At 40.9% G+C, this 17,905-nt stretch overlaps 1 protein-coding gene across 2 annotated transcripts in view; it reads left to right on the forward strand.

Moving 5' to 3' along the window:
• Positions 1-16,318, forward strand: part of fbxo41 (F-box protein 41) — a 40,596-nt gene extending 24,278 nt beyond the window's left edge. The window contains exons 4-14 of one of the 2 annotated variants that reach the window (XM_068589095.1): positions 1,329-1,536; positions 4,916-4,989; positions 7,259-7,647; positions 10,568-10,803; positions 10,932-11,047; positions 11,547-11,699; positions 11,846-11,941; positions 12,039-12,157; positions 12,640-12,798; positions 13,087-13,202; positions 14,511-16,318. In XM_068589095.1, the coding sequence (XP_068445196.1) occupies positions 1,329-1,536; positions 4,916-4,989; positions 7,259-7,647; positions 10,568-10,803; positions 10,932-11,047; positions 11,547-11,699; positions 11,846-11,941; positions 12,039-12,157; positions 12,640-12,798; positions 13,087-13,202; positions 14,511-14,573 (1,729 nt within the window). In that variant the 3' untranslated portion in view covers positions 14,574-16,318. The remainder of the gene's footprint in view (positions 1-1,328; positions 1,537-4,915; positions 4,990-7,258; positions 7,648-10,567; positions 10,804-10,931; positions 11,048-11,546; positions 11,700-11,845; positions 11,942-12,038; positions 12,158-12,639; positions 12,799-13,086; positions 13,203-14,510) is intronic. The other variant, XM_068589096.1, reaches the window with a different exon arrangement.
• The last annotated feature ends 1,587 nt before the right edge of the window (positions 16,319-17,905 follow it).

A 17,905-nucleotide genomic window follows, 5' to 3' on the forward strand; every position in this document is an offset into this window, starting at 1 on the left:
TGAACGACAAACTCTAAATTATTGTCAGTTGTAGACCTTGAGAGAAATGTGTGAAAGTAGGTACATTTTCTAATAACATCACATAAAGGACAATGTGAATACAGTGTGACAAGGGACTGCTCATAATGGTGAACCTCTAGAGCATTTGCAGCTTCCCTCAGAGTTTCAGCTCATTGTTAGCTGTCTAACTTTACTCTGACTGCTCTCATAGCGTTGCTTTCAGCGAGCAAAGCTTTGATAAACCCAATGTACATGACCCGCTCAGCAGCTAATGGCAGACGGACACAGAGACTAACTGGTGGACATAGGGGAGCATATCGCGGCTAAAAAGGTTTGTACAAAAAAATGATTTCAAAGGAGATGATGAATATTGAGCTCAAATGTGCTGATTGTGGACACAAAGATATAAATGAATGATAAAGATCCTTCCTATCTGCTGGATGCGTAAATAAACAACTGTTCACTAACAAATTCCCAATATCAACTGAAGAGATGTTGATTTATATCATAATGTGGTTTTCACAACTTGTTTCTGCTGCCTCCAAGTGGTGAAACATATTCAGTTATGTTGAGAGAACCAACAGAGCTGTATGAGGACCGAGGTGGCTTCAGTCATGTCTTTGAATGTCTTTGTTTCTTCATTGTTTGTTGACTAAGGTAGTACATGTTCCATTGACATTTTTTTGTTTAACTTGGACATATGTCAAGGCCACTTCCCACTAATGCAGAGACTGCACCTATTGAACATTAGGATTTTGATTCATGAAATTAATATAATCTAGATAATCAAATCTGAACATTTAAAAAAATTTGAGTCACCAGATCTTACACATGATCATCATCATGTTTTTTTTTAGATGACACCGAACAGAATCACTGCAGGGAAGTAAACATGGAGTTTGCCTCGCAGGCTGCAGACAACTATTAACACTGTCTGAATTCCTGGTTTGTTTGCCTCTGTATCTGAGTAACACACTGTCCCTTAAATGATGGGAACTTGGCCTCGCTGTGCCTGCAGCAATATAAATACAGCTGCTCTCTCACCCTCTATTCCTCTTCTCTCTCTCCTTCTCTTCGTATTGGTATTGTATGTTTAACTCTGTCACCAAGCCTCGTAGCGCATAATCTCAAAAAGGACAGAACGGCATGTTCCATGAGTGTAAGAGACATTTCAACTTTATTTTTCTGAAAGTGAAGTTGCACATGTACGTTTTCAAGCCAAGCAAAGGTAGTTTGGTCATTTCCCCCTTGATGAGACAGTTAAGAGAGCATATCTCAAAATATTAAGAATGTCCTCTTAATATTGCCCTTCCCCTCTCTTCCCTTAGGGAAGTCGCCCAGATTGACCAGTTCCTTCAGGAGACGGCGGCACGTGAAGCCAATGCCAAGGTGCGGCTGCAGCAGTTCATCGAGGAGCTGCTGGACCGAGCGGATCGCGCTGAAAAACAGCTGCAGATCATCAGCAGCTGTGGCACCACACCGAACGGCAGCCTGGGACGCTGCAGCCTCCAGGCCTCAAAGGGCAATGGACGCCAGGTGAGACAATCATCTATTACCATGCATCTTCTGTTGCATTGATTAGTGCTGGAAACACTCTGCAAAACAGATCATTTGTGTTCCTTACGTTTTCAGAATAGACTGAATTGATGACATTCTGGACATTTCCTGTTTTCAGACTGTCCAGGCAACACATCATAATACAATATACATTGTGTGATTTACAAATAGATACAGATTACATTGAACTGCCCAACAATACAGACATCCCTTTAAAAATGCCCTTTTCAAGTTATACGAGCTGTTTCAGATTGAACATTGTCGCACATTTGAATTGTCATGATAAATCAGACAACTTGACAATTATATATAAATCACAGTGTTATAAAACTATTATTTCATAACACTGTGATCCTGCTTTTTTTCTTGTTTTGCCATCCAACACTCAGAATGCCAGCTCTCTCTCTTGTTTTGCTGTTGAATAGTGCATAAGCATTGATTATGTTGAGTAATGTCCTTGTAATGCAACACAGGTCGAACACATAATAGACTTTAAGGTTGACTCTTCTTTATAGAGCTGAAGTACAGTAGCTGTCCAGGACTTTCCTATGTTGAACTTAATCCAACTCAAAATCTACACATAAGAAGAGAGTGTGTTTGTAAATGTGTTGTGGATGTGTGCTTGAGGTCTTTTGAGTCATTTAGCTCATTTGTTGTTCCTCTTGTTACAGAAATCAATCATTACCTTGTTGACTGTACAAGCATAACTTAAATTTAGCCTTGCACAGAGGTTTTTTATAATGTAAAATGTACCTCTTGAAGTCACAAGGTATGGTTGAGAAATGTTTGATTTAATGAAAGGCACATGGGTTTAAGGGTGTTTATTTGCATTCTTTAGCATAACTGGATTGTGCTGCCCACCGGCTGCTAACAGTTAGCATTAGCTGTCTTTCTTCCGAATTTCAATGATGGTTTCTTGTTCAATTCAATCCGTTCTGTTTTGATTAACTCTCAGAGTCGGCCTGGGTGACGGGGGGTTGAACAAAGCCACAATACAAAGAATTTGCATCAATGCATTTTGTTATTTAAAATACTGTGTAGGTAAGTCCAGTCCAAAAAATTGGGTTGAATCTCTTCATGAACCCGGCTGTTAGTTTGTGCACAATAACTGTCATATTAAAACAGTTCATAACACCTAAGCTGAAGCACACATGTCCAATTTCCCTTCGTTAAAACTAAGAGGCCATACCCAAACCCTCAAAACCAGTGTATAAAACATGTATATTTGTCACGTAGTGTTTGTGTCGAACACATTTTGTTTTTTAGTGTTGCTTATCCATTATGAAGTTTGGTCTAATGGTTGTAAAGTTGAATTAGAGGTTACATCATTGTCTGCTTAGCATCAGAACAGTAGAAATAGTGAAGCTCTGCAGCAGAGGACATGCTGACCAGAGACTGGACTCGCATGAAAAGCTTCCTCCTGGTCCGGAAGCTCGAGATCAGCCCTTTGCCCTCAGGCTTTCTCCAGCTTCCATTGTGGCATTTCCCCCGCTGCTCTTTTTTGCCTTATTATGCGACAATAAAAGTGTCACTTATTCAAATTATTATCCAACATCTCTTGAAAAAGAGGTGACTTGTTTCATGCACAGATCTGCGTGCTGCCATGGAAACCAGTTCTTGCTCTTGTTTCAGGTTGCGACAGGATTTTGAATCAGACGTAATGTTGTACATATCTGAGAGAAATGAGAGAACATTGACCAGTTGCAAAGCCGTCTGAAATAATTTCGTGGCATTTTTCTAGCAAACTTGATTTTGTTGCATACATTTTAACAGGCAATTTTTGTTTCAACTATTAGACCTGCGATTGACCCAAAACACTGCTTCCTATATTTAGATGTCCTCTCTTTGGATTTAAACACCAGTCAGTTTCCTGCAGGACTGTGAATAATCAAGATGACAAGTACAAGTGTGGAGTCACAGGCTGGTTGGCACCTTGTTACACGTCAAGGGAAGCCCGGAGATGTCACCCAACCAACCTCACAACCTCAGTCTCCGTCTCTCTGTCACGACATCAGCGAGGTCGCCCTTATCTCCTAGGAGACAGGTTTTGAGAGCGACAGAGGTATTTTAGGACTGACAGTGAGAGAAGCGATGATGGCTTGTTTCCTGCTCACACTCTCGACTCTACTCAAGCTCAATCTCATGTTTTCTTCAGAGGAAGTGGAAAGTGGCGATACCTTTAATTCGATCATAGTATTTCATAAACCTTTGGTCTTTTAACAGAGCAACAAGAAGAGGAAGAAATAGAGAATTGATTCAGTTTAAGACCAAAACTTGAGTTTCACCCCCTGCTCATTTCTCAGAGATTTGTCCCTTTTGTGCTTTCACTGAAAGCTGGCCAGGAATCAGAGCAATGGTTGGTGTTTGGCTGTTTCCTCCATGGTCCATTTTCTTTACTGGCAATATGACAAAAACAAGCTGTGTGAGTAGAAGGAGAGAGAGAGCGAGAGAGCGAGAGAGAGAGAGAGAGACTGTGTACATTATCCCTCAGTGGCACGTCGGCCAGTCTGGTACGCACAGTTCCACCTGGCAGGGCTTCACACGCACATACAAAACACTATACACCACATACTTCAATGCACAGGCACAAAACTGACTTGGAGGATTTTGCTCTCAGGCAAATATACAGAGTGAGAGTCAGGCTGCACACCCGCCAATCAAATACCCTTAAAACAATTCTCCCCTGCCTCTACAGCCACAGCCAAATATTCGTGGAGTAGTAAAGATGCTGAAGGGTTATTTGTGTTGCGTAAGACTCACTGACTGACTGACTGACTGACTGTCTCACTGACTAACTGACTCACTGACTCACTGACTGACTGACTGACTGACTGACTGGTCAGTCAATCGGTCCAGGAGCAAGAGGTCTGGCGTGCTACTGGCCAGATTGCCATGAAGGTTGTCATGGATATTCATGACCCCCTGTGGATGATTCCTATTAACTGTGGTCTCCTCCTGCAGCATCACTATTTGGCAAAATACAATGCATTTTAGGTTTGGCATATCATTTATTTGGTAGATTCATGCTCCACAGAGGGTGAACACTTTTGTTAACTTTGGACACAATATGGGTGTGTGTATGTGTATATATATATATATATATATATATATATATATATATATATATATATATATTATATATATATATATATTATATATATATATATATATATATATATATATATATATATATATATATATATATATATGACTAAGTGATATATGACTAAGTGATATATGACTAACTGATATGACTAAGGAATACGCTTGAGCCAGGGGATGTCTCAGGAAGCGTACAGGTACTGTGTAATTATCACTGATAGCACTTTTTTTTTCCTGCATTTTTGTGTCCCTCCAGAGAAACTCCAGCAACTCTGGGAGCACAAGAGGCATGTACCAAGTTTCAGACCGACGTTCGTCCCCCAGCACAGGGTAAGTGAGCACACTGCTCCTATTGCACATCTACACGTCATTTTCCGCCTCTGAAATGTAATGCATCCGAACACTTCTGATACCACGAAGTGCTTTAATGGTACAACTGTAGACCCTCACGAGCAAACATTGTATTTGTCAGAAAGACAATATTTCTGTCTTTTATTCTGTCTGGATTAAAACAAATAATACAAAGCAGGTTTTCTGGTCCAGCTGGAGATTTTATGGCTCTTGGCTAACGATTGAATTTGGTGCACCTCCTCTTTCTTACCTCGTAAGAGCTGATGTAGTGAAACAGTCTGTCAGTTTTGTAGAAATATAACAGGACCCCTGAAGCCACAGAGCAGGGGTGATATGAAAATAGCTGTTAGTCGCAGCCCTACACTACTTACACGCTAACAGATTTACTGCATGCAGCTCGTTTGCTATTGAAGACAGAGCATCTTCTCATGCGTGTAGTTTTACTCTCACATGAATTAATTAAGATATTCACATTAAATAACTGTGATATAATAAATAAAACAATGCCGTAAGCTGTTTTGTCTACTGTCAGTAGAGGGGGAGGTACAGGTTAGGTGTCTCTCTCCATGAGGTGTGACTGAAGTATTTCTGTGTCCCTGCTCGAGATTTCAGACACATGGCTGCACCATAATGCTATGACTAACACGACTGTCCTTCCCAGTTGGTATGTGAATGTGTTTCCTCACGTGACGTCACAGAGAACCTGCCAGGCCTTTCTCCTTTGAATCACTGATGGCACGACATACACACAGTGCCACAACAGCAACTCTCTAAACTTTCTTTCTAGGTGTTAATAGTTCTTTATCAGGGATGAAGGTCTTAATTTTTGGTGATCTATTGATATTGATCTTACCAACGGTCATGTGTCGGCATGTGTCCCTCTGACAGTTTGCTTGAAATACATTTTTATCTATTTAATTATTACAAATGATAAATCTTCCTCTTCTAAATATCAAAATCAAGAGAACTAGTGAACTAAGAGACACAACCCTTTCCAAGCAACTCACAACTGAATGTAATGCCCTGTACACCCCAAATTATTATGGGGGGTACTGCTCTTCATTCCTGTATAAAGAGGAAAAAATATATATCAAAATCAGTTTTTGCTTACTCTCCTGTGCTTCCATTCAATTCCAAACAGCATATCTCATTTCTTCCAATGAATATTGAGCCTTTTTAAAAAAAATATTTTCTCTTGGATGCTGATTTGCATTTTGAATACACACCCTAAAATCATTCATTAGAAATTGCTAATCATGAGCTTCTTATGATTGGAATCAATTCATGTCATTAAATCTTGCTTTTGGTTTCATGTTGACAAAACATTTAAGCAGTTTTCATCAGGTTACTGCTTTGCAACCAACTCATTCAACTGTAATGAACCACAATTTAGATGGTTGAAACCATGAACACGCTGCTCTGTTTTGATTTGACATAATCTAAATTCATATTTGTTGCACGACTTGCATCTCATCTTCGGTGCATTCTTTCCCCCACAAGTACTACCTGCAGTATAATCTGTGATCATCTTTTTATTCCTAAAAGGATTTATGAAGAAGCTTCCACTCTCCGTATAATGATGAGAGAAAGAGGAAGGCGCACTGAGAAAGCAGAAATGGGAAAAAAAAACAATAAATGTTCTACTTTTTGAGAGGCTGATGTTTGTATGTTCGTTACTTGTCTTTACCGTTTGCTTATTTTAAGTATTGTAGCAGTATGTACAAAAGCTGCCCTCATAAATACTCTGAAAAGCAGCTGCTACCTATTTGTGGTTCATTTTGAGTACTGCCAAATTAATTGATAACAATGATACATTTTTCCTCATTGGAACTCTCAGGGTGTTACTCTGTGCTGAAAGAACTGAAATTTCTACAGAAAATAATAATCAGGGGGATCAAATGAACAGGTCCCCATAAAATTTAGAGATGGTGTTTTGATGCCAGAGTATATAGTTTTGCTTTTTGGACCCTTATATGAAGCTGTAGATGGCAGCTGGTTAGCTTGGCTTAGCATGAAGACTGGAAACGAGAGAAACAGCGAGTCTGGCTCTGTCCGACACAAACACAATGTACCCACCAGCAGCATTCATGTTTGTATGTTCCACATATCTGGAACAAACTCCCAGAAAACTTGAAGTTTGCTTCAATTATTCGTTCTTTTGGAACAGACTTTTCTGTTTGCTATTGCCTTTTATCAAATTCAATTTGGGACATTTATCTATGGTACACTTTATTCTCTTTTCCTGCAGAGCATCAGGGCGGATCAAGTCTGTGTCACAAGGCTCTGGAGGTTACGACAGTGACAGCGTTGAGATGCATCCCATGGAGGACTGTCCCGAGGCTCAGTACTATCACATGCAGTGCCGGCTGGGGGAGGGAGGTTACGAGCACTCCCCAGGATGTGGTGGTGGAGGATCGAGGAACTGGGGTCTTCGTAAACAGGCTATCCAGAACTGGCAACGGCGACCTTACAGGAACAGCACCGAAGGCGAGGAAGGGGACGTGTCTGACGTGGGCTCCCGGACCACCGAATCTGAGGTGGAGATGTGGGAACAAGACAGGAGAGCTGTGGCTGAAGTCCAGCAGTCTGCCCCTCCCTATTCTCACCACGGCAGGTCAGGATATCGCCCTAACACAGGTAACGACTCTCTGGGAAGTTCTTTATTTTCAGAACTATACACTGTGCCAAACACTCTCCAATCAAACCTCCAGACACACGGGAGTCAGGATTCATAGAACAAAGGCCTTAAAACGACTCCCATAAGAGCAGTAACTGATGTGGATCTAGGTCAGATTGAGATGCAGTCGCTGTAATGTTGCTGGAGCTGTGTCAAAGACCAAAGCTCATTCTAGCATGGATTAGCCATGACCTTCTAATTTAAACATTTAGGAAAGAGGCCCCGTATCTAATGCGGTATGTAGACACAACAATGTAAACATTTCATTAAAAATGACTTCAACTCTGAAGTAATTTTCTCAAGGTTTTTCTAATCAAAATCCAGAGTCTAAGGAAAGAGAGTGTAGTGTGCTTTACAGCCCTTTGATTTTTATATTGCTATATAAATGAACTTGAGTAAACTTAGCTACAAAGCCAGTTGGTCAAATGTTTAGCTATTTAAAGCTATATTTCAAGGAACTTTTAACTGGTTGCAAAAAAGTCTCAATGTAATGCTGAGGCCTCTATATGGCCTTTATAATTAAACAAGACCATCAATGAGAAAATCCTTTTTATAGTTATTCTTAATACCTGTCATCGGGCGAGAGGCCCCACGAAATCAGACAAATAACAATAACAGCATGCAGGTGCACCAGAACTCCTTCTGCTCAGACTCCAGCCGGTCCTCTGTCAGCGGCGAGCCCACTGCAGACACGCCCAGATCCGGCTTTGTTGCCGCCCTTTTACATGCAATTAATGCTGCGGTGGGAGGTGGGAAGCAGTGGCTTCTCCTCGGGCCCGGAGCAGAGCTTTGCCTCGGTGATTTGCCTGTTCCCACTGCGAGCCAACAATGACACCAAGCTGCCGGAGGCATGGGGAACTAGAACCAGGACAGAGCAGCGTAGACTCATCTGCAGTAAAACTAAAGATGTTTTATGGTGCTCCAAACCACTATTGCTTTTGTCCACAGCGGCCACCAAAATATATTTTTAAAGCAGTAGCTTTAACAAGCAAGATAACACTCTGATACGTGTTTTTTTAAAGCATCTTGAGACAAATAACCCCCAAACTGTATGTGTCCAAATTCTAGAAGCATCAATTAGAAAACAAAAAAACAAAAAAATTGTCCAGCATTGCATGAACAAAAAAGAACAGCTGAGACGAACCAACAAGAAAGGGTATAATACATTTCATTTGTTCAACTCAACACTCTTTTATATACCACCAATATGTCTGTCGATGAGTAAACCAAGTCATACATTGCTGTTGTTGTGAGACAATTAACACTCAAATGTCTGTGTCTTCAGAACATGTTTGTATTGGTGAGAGCGCTGTTTGCCTGTTGTGTCATCTCAGTGCCTTCTCTCATATTAAGCTTTGCTTCTATAAGTGAGTCGCCAAGTCAGACGGCCAATCATGCCCGCTCTTTTCTTCAGATCCACCACAGATTGTGCAGCTCTCTGTTAACTTCCTGCGCTGCCAAAATCTTTAAACTCACTGCTGCCCTCCATTTTCCTTCAACTGCTGTCGGGTTTCTTCTAAATATCAGGCGGACTGATGCAGTCCGGGATGGAGCGAAACTGGGCCAGCCCAGAGGCCTATGACAAATTGGTATGAACTGCCATGACTGCCCCATGAACTCAAAAGGTTTTTCTCACGTGAAAATCACCATGTTACTGGCATTCCTCTGCTATGACGTCGTTCTCCTTATTTGGAGAGTCTCTGCCAGGTTTTATCAGATGGTATCTATCACACAGTTTTTTCTCAGCATGTAACGCACAGCTCGGCTTTTTTAGTGCATTTGGCAGTCTTGAGCGTAGGTGGTGTGAGAGATAAAGAAAGAGGAAGAGAGAGCGAGAGTGTAAGTATTGGTTCATAGCCCTGATGGTTTTGAGCAGGCACCTTCCAAGGCCAAAGATGAAATGAGTCATCTAGGAGCTATCTTGCTGCGAGGAATAAGACAGACTTGTATTAGACACATGGTATCAGCCAATAGATAGCAATAGAGGGAAGACAACATTATGTAATCTCATTGAGTGTCTTGTTGAAGGTTGGCGCCACCATGTGACGGAATATCTTTTAAACATTGTTTTTTGTTAATGGAAATAAGCTGAAGACCAGCTCTCAAAGCTTGCAGTATTCTGTCTATTTTTATCATATATGTTTACATACTCATATAATGCTAATCATAATCAGGTGTATTTGTTCCAGCTGTTCAGTATCAAAATCAGCTGCTACAAAATGCTTGACAAAAAGCAAAGATAAAATCATATAAAACAAGTGGTTCAACACCAAATATAGACATACAAATGTACACAATCCTCTCGTCTCACATCTAACTATAGAAATGACCAACAAGTTCCTGCCTTCGGAGTGCATTCAGGTTGATAAATAGAAAGTCATTAAAAGATGTAATATGGCAATTGCAGTACTGAAAGTAATGACAGTTGAGACAACTTACTGGCATCCAGGGTTACGATTTAAAAGGTTATCTTCTCTTTTCTTAGTTTTGTCAAGAGTCTGACAGCTGAGCCAATAGTTTTCTACTCTATTCCAGTTAAAAGACTAAATGAAACCATGTATGATTCAGCGTCTTTAAAACTCAAAACCTAACGAGATGTAACAATACTTCTAAAATGGTAGAGACAATATTGGATGGGTTGTATAGAATTCATAACTTAGGGTGGATTCAAACATCACGCCAATAAACAGGATTTATCATGACCAGGCTTCAATTTTGTATCAGAATATACCAAAACCTTAAAAATATGGTGACTTTCTTTTTCCAAACTCCAACCTCCTTGAAAACTTGTCCAATTTTAACGCAGCAGTCTGACGGCCAAAACTTGTGCAGAACCCCACATTGTGTTCAAGAGGGTTAAAAGCCTTTATCTTCCCACAGGTCGATCTGATGGGGTCTACAAACCATGCCGCCACGAAAAGAGCCCGTCCAGATCCAACGAGGTGATCAGTCCAGAGATCCTGAAGATGCGCGCAGCTCTCTTCTGTATCTTCACCTATCTGGACACTAAAACCCTGCTGAGAGCGGCTGAGGTGTGCCGGGACTGGAAGTTTGTGGCTCGCCACCCAGCTGTGTGGACCAGAGTGCTGTTGGAGAACGCTCGCATTTCTTCCAAGGTGCATAGTGAACATCTACATACTGTTTGCAGACTATAAGTCAGTAGCAAATTCAAAGCAGTAACATGTTGGGCGTCATCTTTGCTGTGCATTATGAAGATAATCTGAACCACGTATTTCTGCTTTAGTTCCTGAGCACAATGTCTCAGTGGTGCACTCAGACGCACTCTCTCATCCTGCAAAACCTCAAACCAAGACAGCGAGGCAAGAAGGAAACCAAGGAGGAGTATGTTAAAAGCACACGGTAAGATAGACATATGTACAGGAAATGACATCCGGACACACTTTCCCCCCCATAAAATACTGCATTCTAGATTATTTTTACTTTAATGAATTCATTGCTTTGTAAACTATTGAAATGAATAACTTACTAAATACTTCCTCAAATAGTGATTGGTGAGATGAGGTTTTTTTTTGTGCTATTTGATTTGGATCTACACCTTAAACACCAGTTTTCATTTCCTGAAAGACTGAAAGAAGACGGGAACAGAAGTTTGATTTGATCGGAAAAAGTGAAGATGTTTGTGTCGACATGATTTATGTGAAGGATCAGAGAACCATTGCAGCTTGAATCTGCTCTGACAAAACATACACACTGCATCCTGTGTCTCTGCAAAGTGCAAACACTGGAGGAAATTTTGTTATGTACTATAAATGGTAGAAGTGCTGTTCTGAAGGACAGGCAAATTACTTCCTCTCTCTCTGTCTTTTTCTGTTGACCTTCCCTCATGTTTCCATCTAAGTGGCTGTCTAGAAGAAGGTCTGGAGGCGTTGTTAAAGGCCACAGGAAGCAACCTTCTGATACTGAAGATTTCACACTGCCCCAACCTGCTAACGGATCGCTCACTCTGGCTGGCCAGCTGCTACTGCCGAGCTCTGCAGGCTGTAACCTACAGGTAGACCAGCACCCAGGTCCCATCTCTGCACAAATATTACAGTTTGAACCCCAGTGACTTTGCTTGAATGAGTCCAGAAGGCTATACTCCGATTTGTGCTGTTGACATGTGTGGGATTTGTGTAACGTTACACTTACATGTTTCAGAAGTGCCACAGATCCAGTTGGCCAGGAAGTGATCTGGGCCCTCGGAGCAGGTTGTAGAGACATCATATCCCTTCAGGTGGCGCCACTACATCCATGGTAATAGACAAATACATTAAATACCAAATATTGTATCTGTCCTGATATCCGTGCTTGATAAATGAATGACAAATGACTGTATTTTTGTCTCTTTTAGTCAACAACCTGCTCGTTTCAGTAACCGATGCCTGCAGACGATTGGAAGATGCTGGCCACACCTCCGTGCTCTTGGTGTGGGTGGAGCTGGATGTGGCATTCAGGGGCTGGCCTCGCTTGGTAAATATATATATTTTAAAAAATACCATTCAGCTTTTAGTTTAATTCCTTTTAGTGATTTTAGATACAGCACTTAATGAAGTACTCAAACATCTTTGCCACAATCACATGTGCAGAACCAGAAAGGGGACAGAGATGATGAAACTGTCATTTCTGGCTGTGCACTTTATTTTAACTTTAATTTTAAATTCTACTGTAGATTTAATTTTAATGCATTCCTATATATATATATATATATATATATATATATATATATATATATATATATATATATATATTTATATATATATATATATATATATATATATATATATATATATATATATATTTGCATCTCAAGCATAATTGGTTTTGACTTTAAACAAGTCTATGTGCACAACTATAACCTTTGCTGTTTTCTCTTATCTCGACACTCCCCTATCTTCTCCATCTCTGTATTTCCTCACCTCCATTCACCTCCTTCAACCTTTTACATCCACCAGCGAGGAACTGTATGCGACTGCAGGTGCTGGAGTTGGATCATGTGAGTGAAATCAACCAGGAGGTGGCAGCAGAGGTTTGCAGAGAGGGCTTGAAAGGTCTGGAGATGCTGGTGCTCACTTCCACACCAGTCACCCCCAAAGCCCTACTCCACTTCAACAGTGAGTTTGAATACTGCTGATTTACTGTCAAAGATCCTGTCGAGACTATGCAAAATTTAACTGTTAACTGTAGTATTCCCACTCTGATTTGATTCTTAAAACTGGTCCCACAAGACAATATTGTGCAATAGTTCTGTGATGTAGAGGTATTATCCACATTATCCACATTTGTTTTGTCGGTCAGGCTACTAAAACAATGTTGGTTACTGTTACATTCAGGCAGCTGTAAGGGCACCAAAGTAGCACCAAATAATCCATGCTGCCTAAATTCTCCTTCCTCTCATTTAGGTGTTTGCCGCAACCTGAAGTCTGTCGTGGTTCAGATTGGTATAGAAGACTACTTTGAGGACCCCAACAGTCCTGAAGCTCGAAAGCTGTTTGATGAGATGGTTAACAAGCTTCAGGTAACAGCATACATCACCCCCTTCTCACACACAGGGTCACACTGTCCATAGGGCAGAAGACTCCGAACATCCGATCCATTCCATGTCCACTCTCCGGATCGGTTTTGGATCCGTTTTTATTTTTCATTTTCTGATGTCAGTAGTTACAGTGTACGGTCCCCGGCCGTGGGCCAGCCGGGGCCTCGCAGCTGCAGACAGCACAGAGGGGAACGCTGCCTGTCAGATTGTATAATACTTTCAATATCGACGGGTTGTACGAGCGGCCCCTCCCAATAGGGACTAATCTTTTTATTTCTGACTAGTCTTCTGGCTCACCTAGACTTGTCTGGCTGTCTGGTTTTGATTCAGTGCTTTGGTGACGTGCTGATACCAAATAAGGAGGCAGGTGTCGGCCACACGTTCCAAAGAATTTTAAAAGGTTTTCTTCCATGTCAGTTAAAGCACGCCCTTTTCATTGGAAGTGCAGACAAGTTTCCATGAGGGAAATCAAGACTTAGGATGTTTCTTCTGCACAATCTGGCTGAACTTTTCAGTTTCCCGATAATCTGTAAGCATATGAACAAATAATATTTTGTGTGCATGTTAACACTCCCAAAAGGAAGAAACTTTTTTTTTTGGTACATTATTCTTGTACTCTGTAACCCCTCTGCCATCCATTAAGTGCAATGAGGACTTCGAAGTCTGCACTAATTACTTTCTTTTTTCAGCCAACATGTCCTTGGACTTTCGCTACACTCTATGCACATGACTGACATCTCGACCAATACTTCTTCACAGGATAAGATGTATCTATTTGTATCACATTACACACTGTTCAAACCATGACTCAATCCTGGAAGTCCCAGTGGTGATTGGTTGTGGATGTGCTGGTGTGAACTCACAGAGGCTGGGGTCATGCATATAGCTGACCCAGAGATATAAAAGCTGAGAAATCCCAGGTTTTATTTATGTTTTGTTTTTATGAGTCAGTTTACAGTGTGTTCCTCTTGGATATCACACTCAAGATGGCCCGATTGCTCAGCAGTTAGGTAAGCGCGACAAAAGCAGTGTATTTTTATCACTCCCACTTTAAGTTTGCTGTTAAAAGGAAGCCAAAGTTCTTCTCTCATGTTTAATCCTCCATTTTTTTAAAGGGAGTTTTGTTAAGGTGATGTTTAAAGTCATCAACCCGCTGCATCTCGATGCTTTATCGTTTTTGATAGTTTTCCATAATTCTGCTAACGGTAGGAGACATAAATAGTATAAAGACAATGAATTGTCTTTGAAACAATTTGATTCTGATATCCCTTCTTTCCTTTTTTCTTTTAGGCTCTAAAAAAGAGACCCGGCTTCTCCAAAATCCTCCATGTGAAAGCAGACAGTCTCTGCTAACATCATTTGTGCAGATTCTTCAAGTCTTGGATAGGCGCCATCTTGGCTCGGTCAATCAAAAAGACCCAGCTGTTTTGAGCCCGCTCCACGGGGTTGAAAAAATCTGCAGCACCGACAGAAACAACAGAAGATCACCACGATGAACCAGGGCAGAGTCTCTATGTGCATACTCCCATAACTCATACACTAATACAGGAAGCGGGAAATCAATAACTGGTTCTTGTTGGTCAGAAGGCTTCTTTGGAAAATTACACTATTTATCACAAGAAGGGCCTGTCCTACAGCGTGCAGACTCAAATAACAAAACACAAACGTCAGATTTCCCTTTCTTAGTCGTCTTCTGCTTTCACCACAAATAAGGATCGTGTTGTCGCACAGAGCAAGATCTCTTTCTTGAAATGCCTGGAGTTAGGGGACAGCGCTGTATTAATGCTTGACATATACTCAAGACTACCTTCAACACCAACGGCGCGTGGGCAGGAGCACATTATACAGCGTACATACTTTCCACAGAAGTACATACAATGGTGGCAGGAGTAAGACATTGTAGAGAAATTGCTTTCCTTAACAAATGTTGAGTACTCAAGGTTAAGAGCCTTGGCACAGGAGCTTTATGTTTGGTTGTGCGTCAAGGATAGAGTAAAGGCTTTTCCAGCCTGCCCCCCCTGCACTACTGTGTCTTGAAACTGGACAACTTTCAACACTTACTGCTTCCACCCAGGAGAAGAACATGCTGCACCAGCTGCAGGCACAGTGGAGAGAGCAAGGGCAGCATCACTGTAACACACATACCTTGACAGTCTTCTTAGCCAATTGCATGACGGCGATGCATTTACCCTCTGCCACCATCCTCTGCTTCCTCATACAAACAGCGTTGTGTCATGAACCTGGACTCAAGTGTTTTTGATAGTTGTAGTATCTCTGATGCTTTTCATTAGCTGCAAGGATGATCCATAAGGCCAGTCTCTCAAAACACTGGTGCCATTTGTAACAGTGTCTGTCCTCATTCCAGTGAGCGTTTTCTCCAATGTGCCATTAATGAGGGAAGAGGGACCATGTACAGAAAGTGAATCTCTTCAAATCAAATGTCACTTTATTGGAGTTTGATTTGAGTGTAAGCAGCTCTAACCGAGCACAAGGGTGTTGTGTTGCATATTGAACATGGTCTCCAGGTGTATACAGGTGTTACAGTGTTTATCATGTGACTTTCATACTTAACCACACTAAACAGTGCCATTCCTATTCGTAGTGCTCATCGTGGCTGAAGCCCCCCTGTTTATATTTGTTAGCCGACATCATGTGGCTCCCTCTGCTGGATTTCCATGCACTTACACAGCCAACGGCCAGCTGGTGTGATTTGACACGATGTACTCTCTGCAGCAAGGAACATGTATCACCTTTTACTGTTTTGCAGAACTCAAAACCAAGAGTTCACCTCCTCAGTATCACCTTCAAATTGGGAATTTGATTTGGTGCAATTCATGGCTGCAATTTAGTTCAGCCTACGTCGCAGAAATTCTCAAGAAGTATGAGTAGCAATACTGTGGTGGCACTTAGTGTACGCTCCTCTGCGCTGCAGGTAACCTAACAAATCAAGATCAGTTTATTATTCACAAGGAATAATACAGTCTTCTGGCTCTGGAGAAGCTTTGTCAAGTCTGAGAAAATAATTCTTGGAATGTTATCAGGCTGTAAAACGGCTTTAAAACTGCAAATTTATAGCACAGCAAGCTGCATTACAAGTTGAGGGGAGGGTGGGATGGGGGGGGGGGAGATGCGTTTACAAATACGGTCTAAAGAAAATACTATCAATGGGAATTTCTTAAGCTTGACCCATACTGGGGACCAAAAGTCAGGATTCTGCTTCTGCTGTATAGATTTTGTTCAGTCTCTTATGAGTCCCCAAACATTATGAAAGTGCAATACTAAAATCACTGGAGCTCCTATTAGACATTCACAATCACTTTTCTTTTGAGAAAACATGCACACAGTTTAAAAATGGGTTGACAAATGATTCACACATCTAGTAGAACATCATCACCTTGCAACATGTTTACCATTTGTGCTTGCACACCTAATTTTTCTGCGTGCTAATATATTTGGCTTTGGAACTAATTTTTCAGAGCACGATGACCGTTTCCGCGAAAGCCAAGCAGGCGTTTGTCACGGAGGCTCTTTTTAAGTCACTGACAAGTAGAGTTGAGAGCTGATGTTTTGAGGTCTCGGCTTTTTTGTCAAACATGTTCATGCGGACCTGTGCAGCTGCATATTTTAGTGGTGATGTTCCAAGTGGATGTGTGACAACAGTTGTGGATGTTCATTTCTTTTTGTTCTTCCAGTACTGCATATTGTTATCCTACACTGGTACTGATTCATTGGAGGGAAGTTCGTTAGTGGGAAAGGTGTAAAACACAATAGCGAAAACACAAAGCACTTGTTGATTTTAAGTTTTAGACAATCCTGCCTTGCTATCAGCTACTCTGTACATATGTTTGTAAAAAAAAAAGAAAAGAAAAGAAAAAAAGAGTGAAAAAAAGGACCAAGATTTGATGTTATATAATATTACGGTCTTCATTCTGTAAGCATTTTCTCTCCAAAGTTGAATGAAAGATAAACATAGAGAATTATATTATGTATAACAGTAGTGTGGAAATTGCAGTTGTGTATTAGATACTTTATATTAAATGTGCATCAGAGTCATATAGAGATGGAAATTATTTAAGAAGAGGACAAAGATGATAATTCAACTATTTATTTCTATAAAAAAAAGAGCGATGTGTATAATGTTGGCATGTTTGTGTTCAAGCATCAATCATTAAGTTGCCTTCTTAACTGTTCTGCTACTGTGACAAGAAAATTATTAGATGTTTAAAGAGCTTTGATTGCCTGCAGGTTAATAGCGTTTCTCTTTATTTGATCCAGTCTGTTGTTGCACTAGTGAGAAAAAAAAAGATATTTCAGATGTTTATTATAAAAGTGTTGTTTTTTAGTGTTCAGCTATTTCTCAGTAATTGGCAAAATATGATGCACTTTTTTTCCTGCAACACTTATCGACCTGTTGATCTTCGGTTTAGTCAGAAACGTCGCTGGTTTCAGTCAGCGGGATGCCTTGCGGCGTTTTCTATTGTGGTCTGAAAACAAGTGTTCGCTTACATGTTCGGTTATGTGGAAGATTTTGGAAACACAGCGATTACAGATGATCTTCTATCACTGAACAGATGTACATTTAGCCTCTTTTCTCTTACTCCATCTCTCATAGCTGGCTGGTTGGGAAGTTAGACCAGTCAAACTGATTCAACTACATTCAAGTGCTTTTTAGGTTCATTGCCAAT

The sequence above is a fragment of the Clinocottus analis genome, unplaced genomic scaffold, assembly GCF_023055335.1.
Source record: "Clinocottus analis isolate CAN_PGR_092001 unplaced genomic scaffold, fCliAna1.0.p SCAF_22, whole genome shotgun sequence".
In the NCBI taxonomy this organism is placed as follows: Eukaryota; Metazoa; Chordata; class Actinopteri; order Perciformes; family Cottidae; genus Clinocottus; species Clinocottus analis.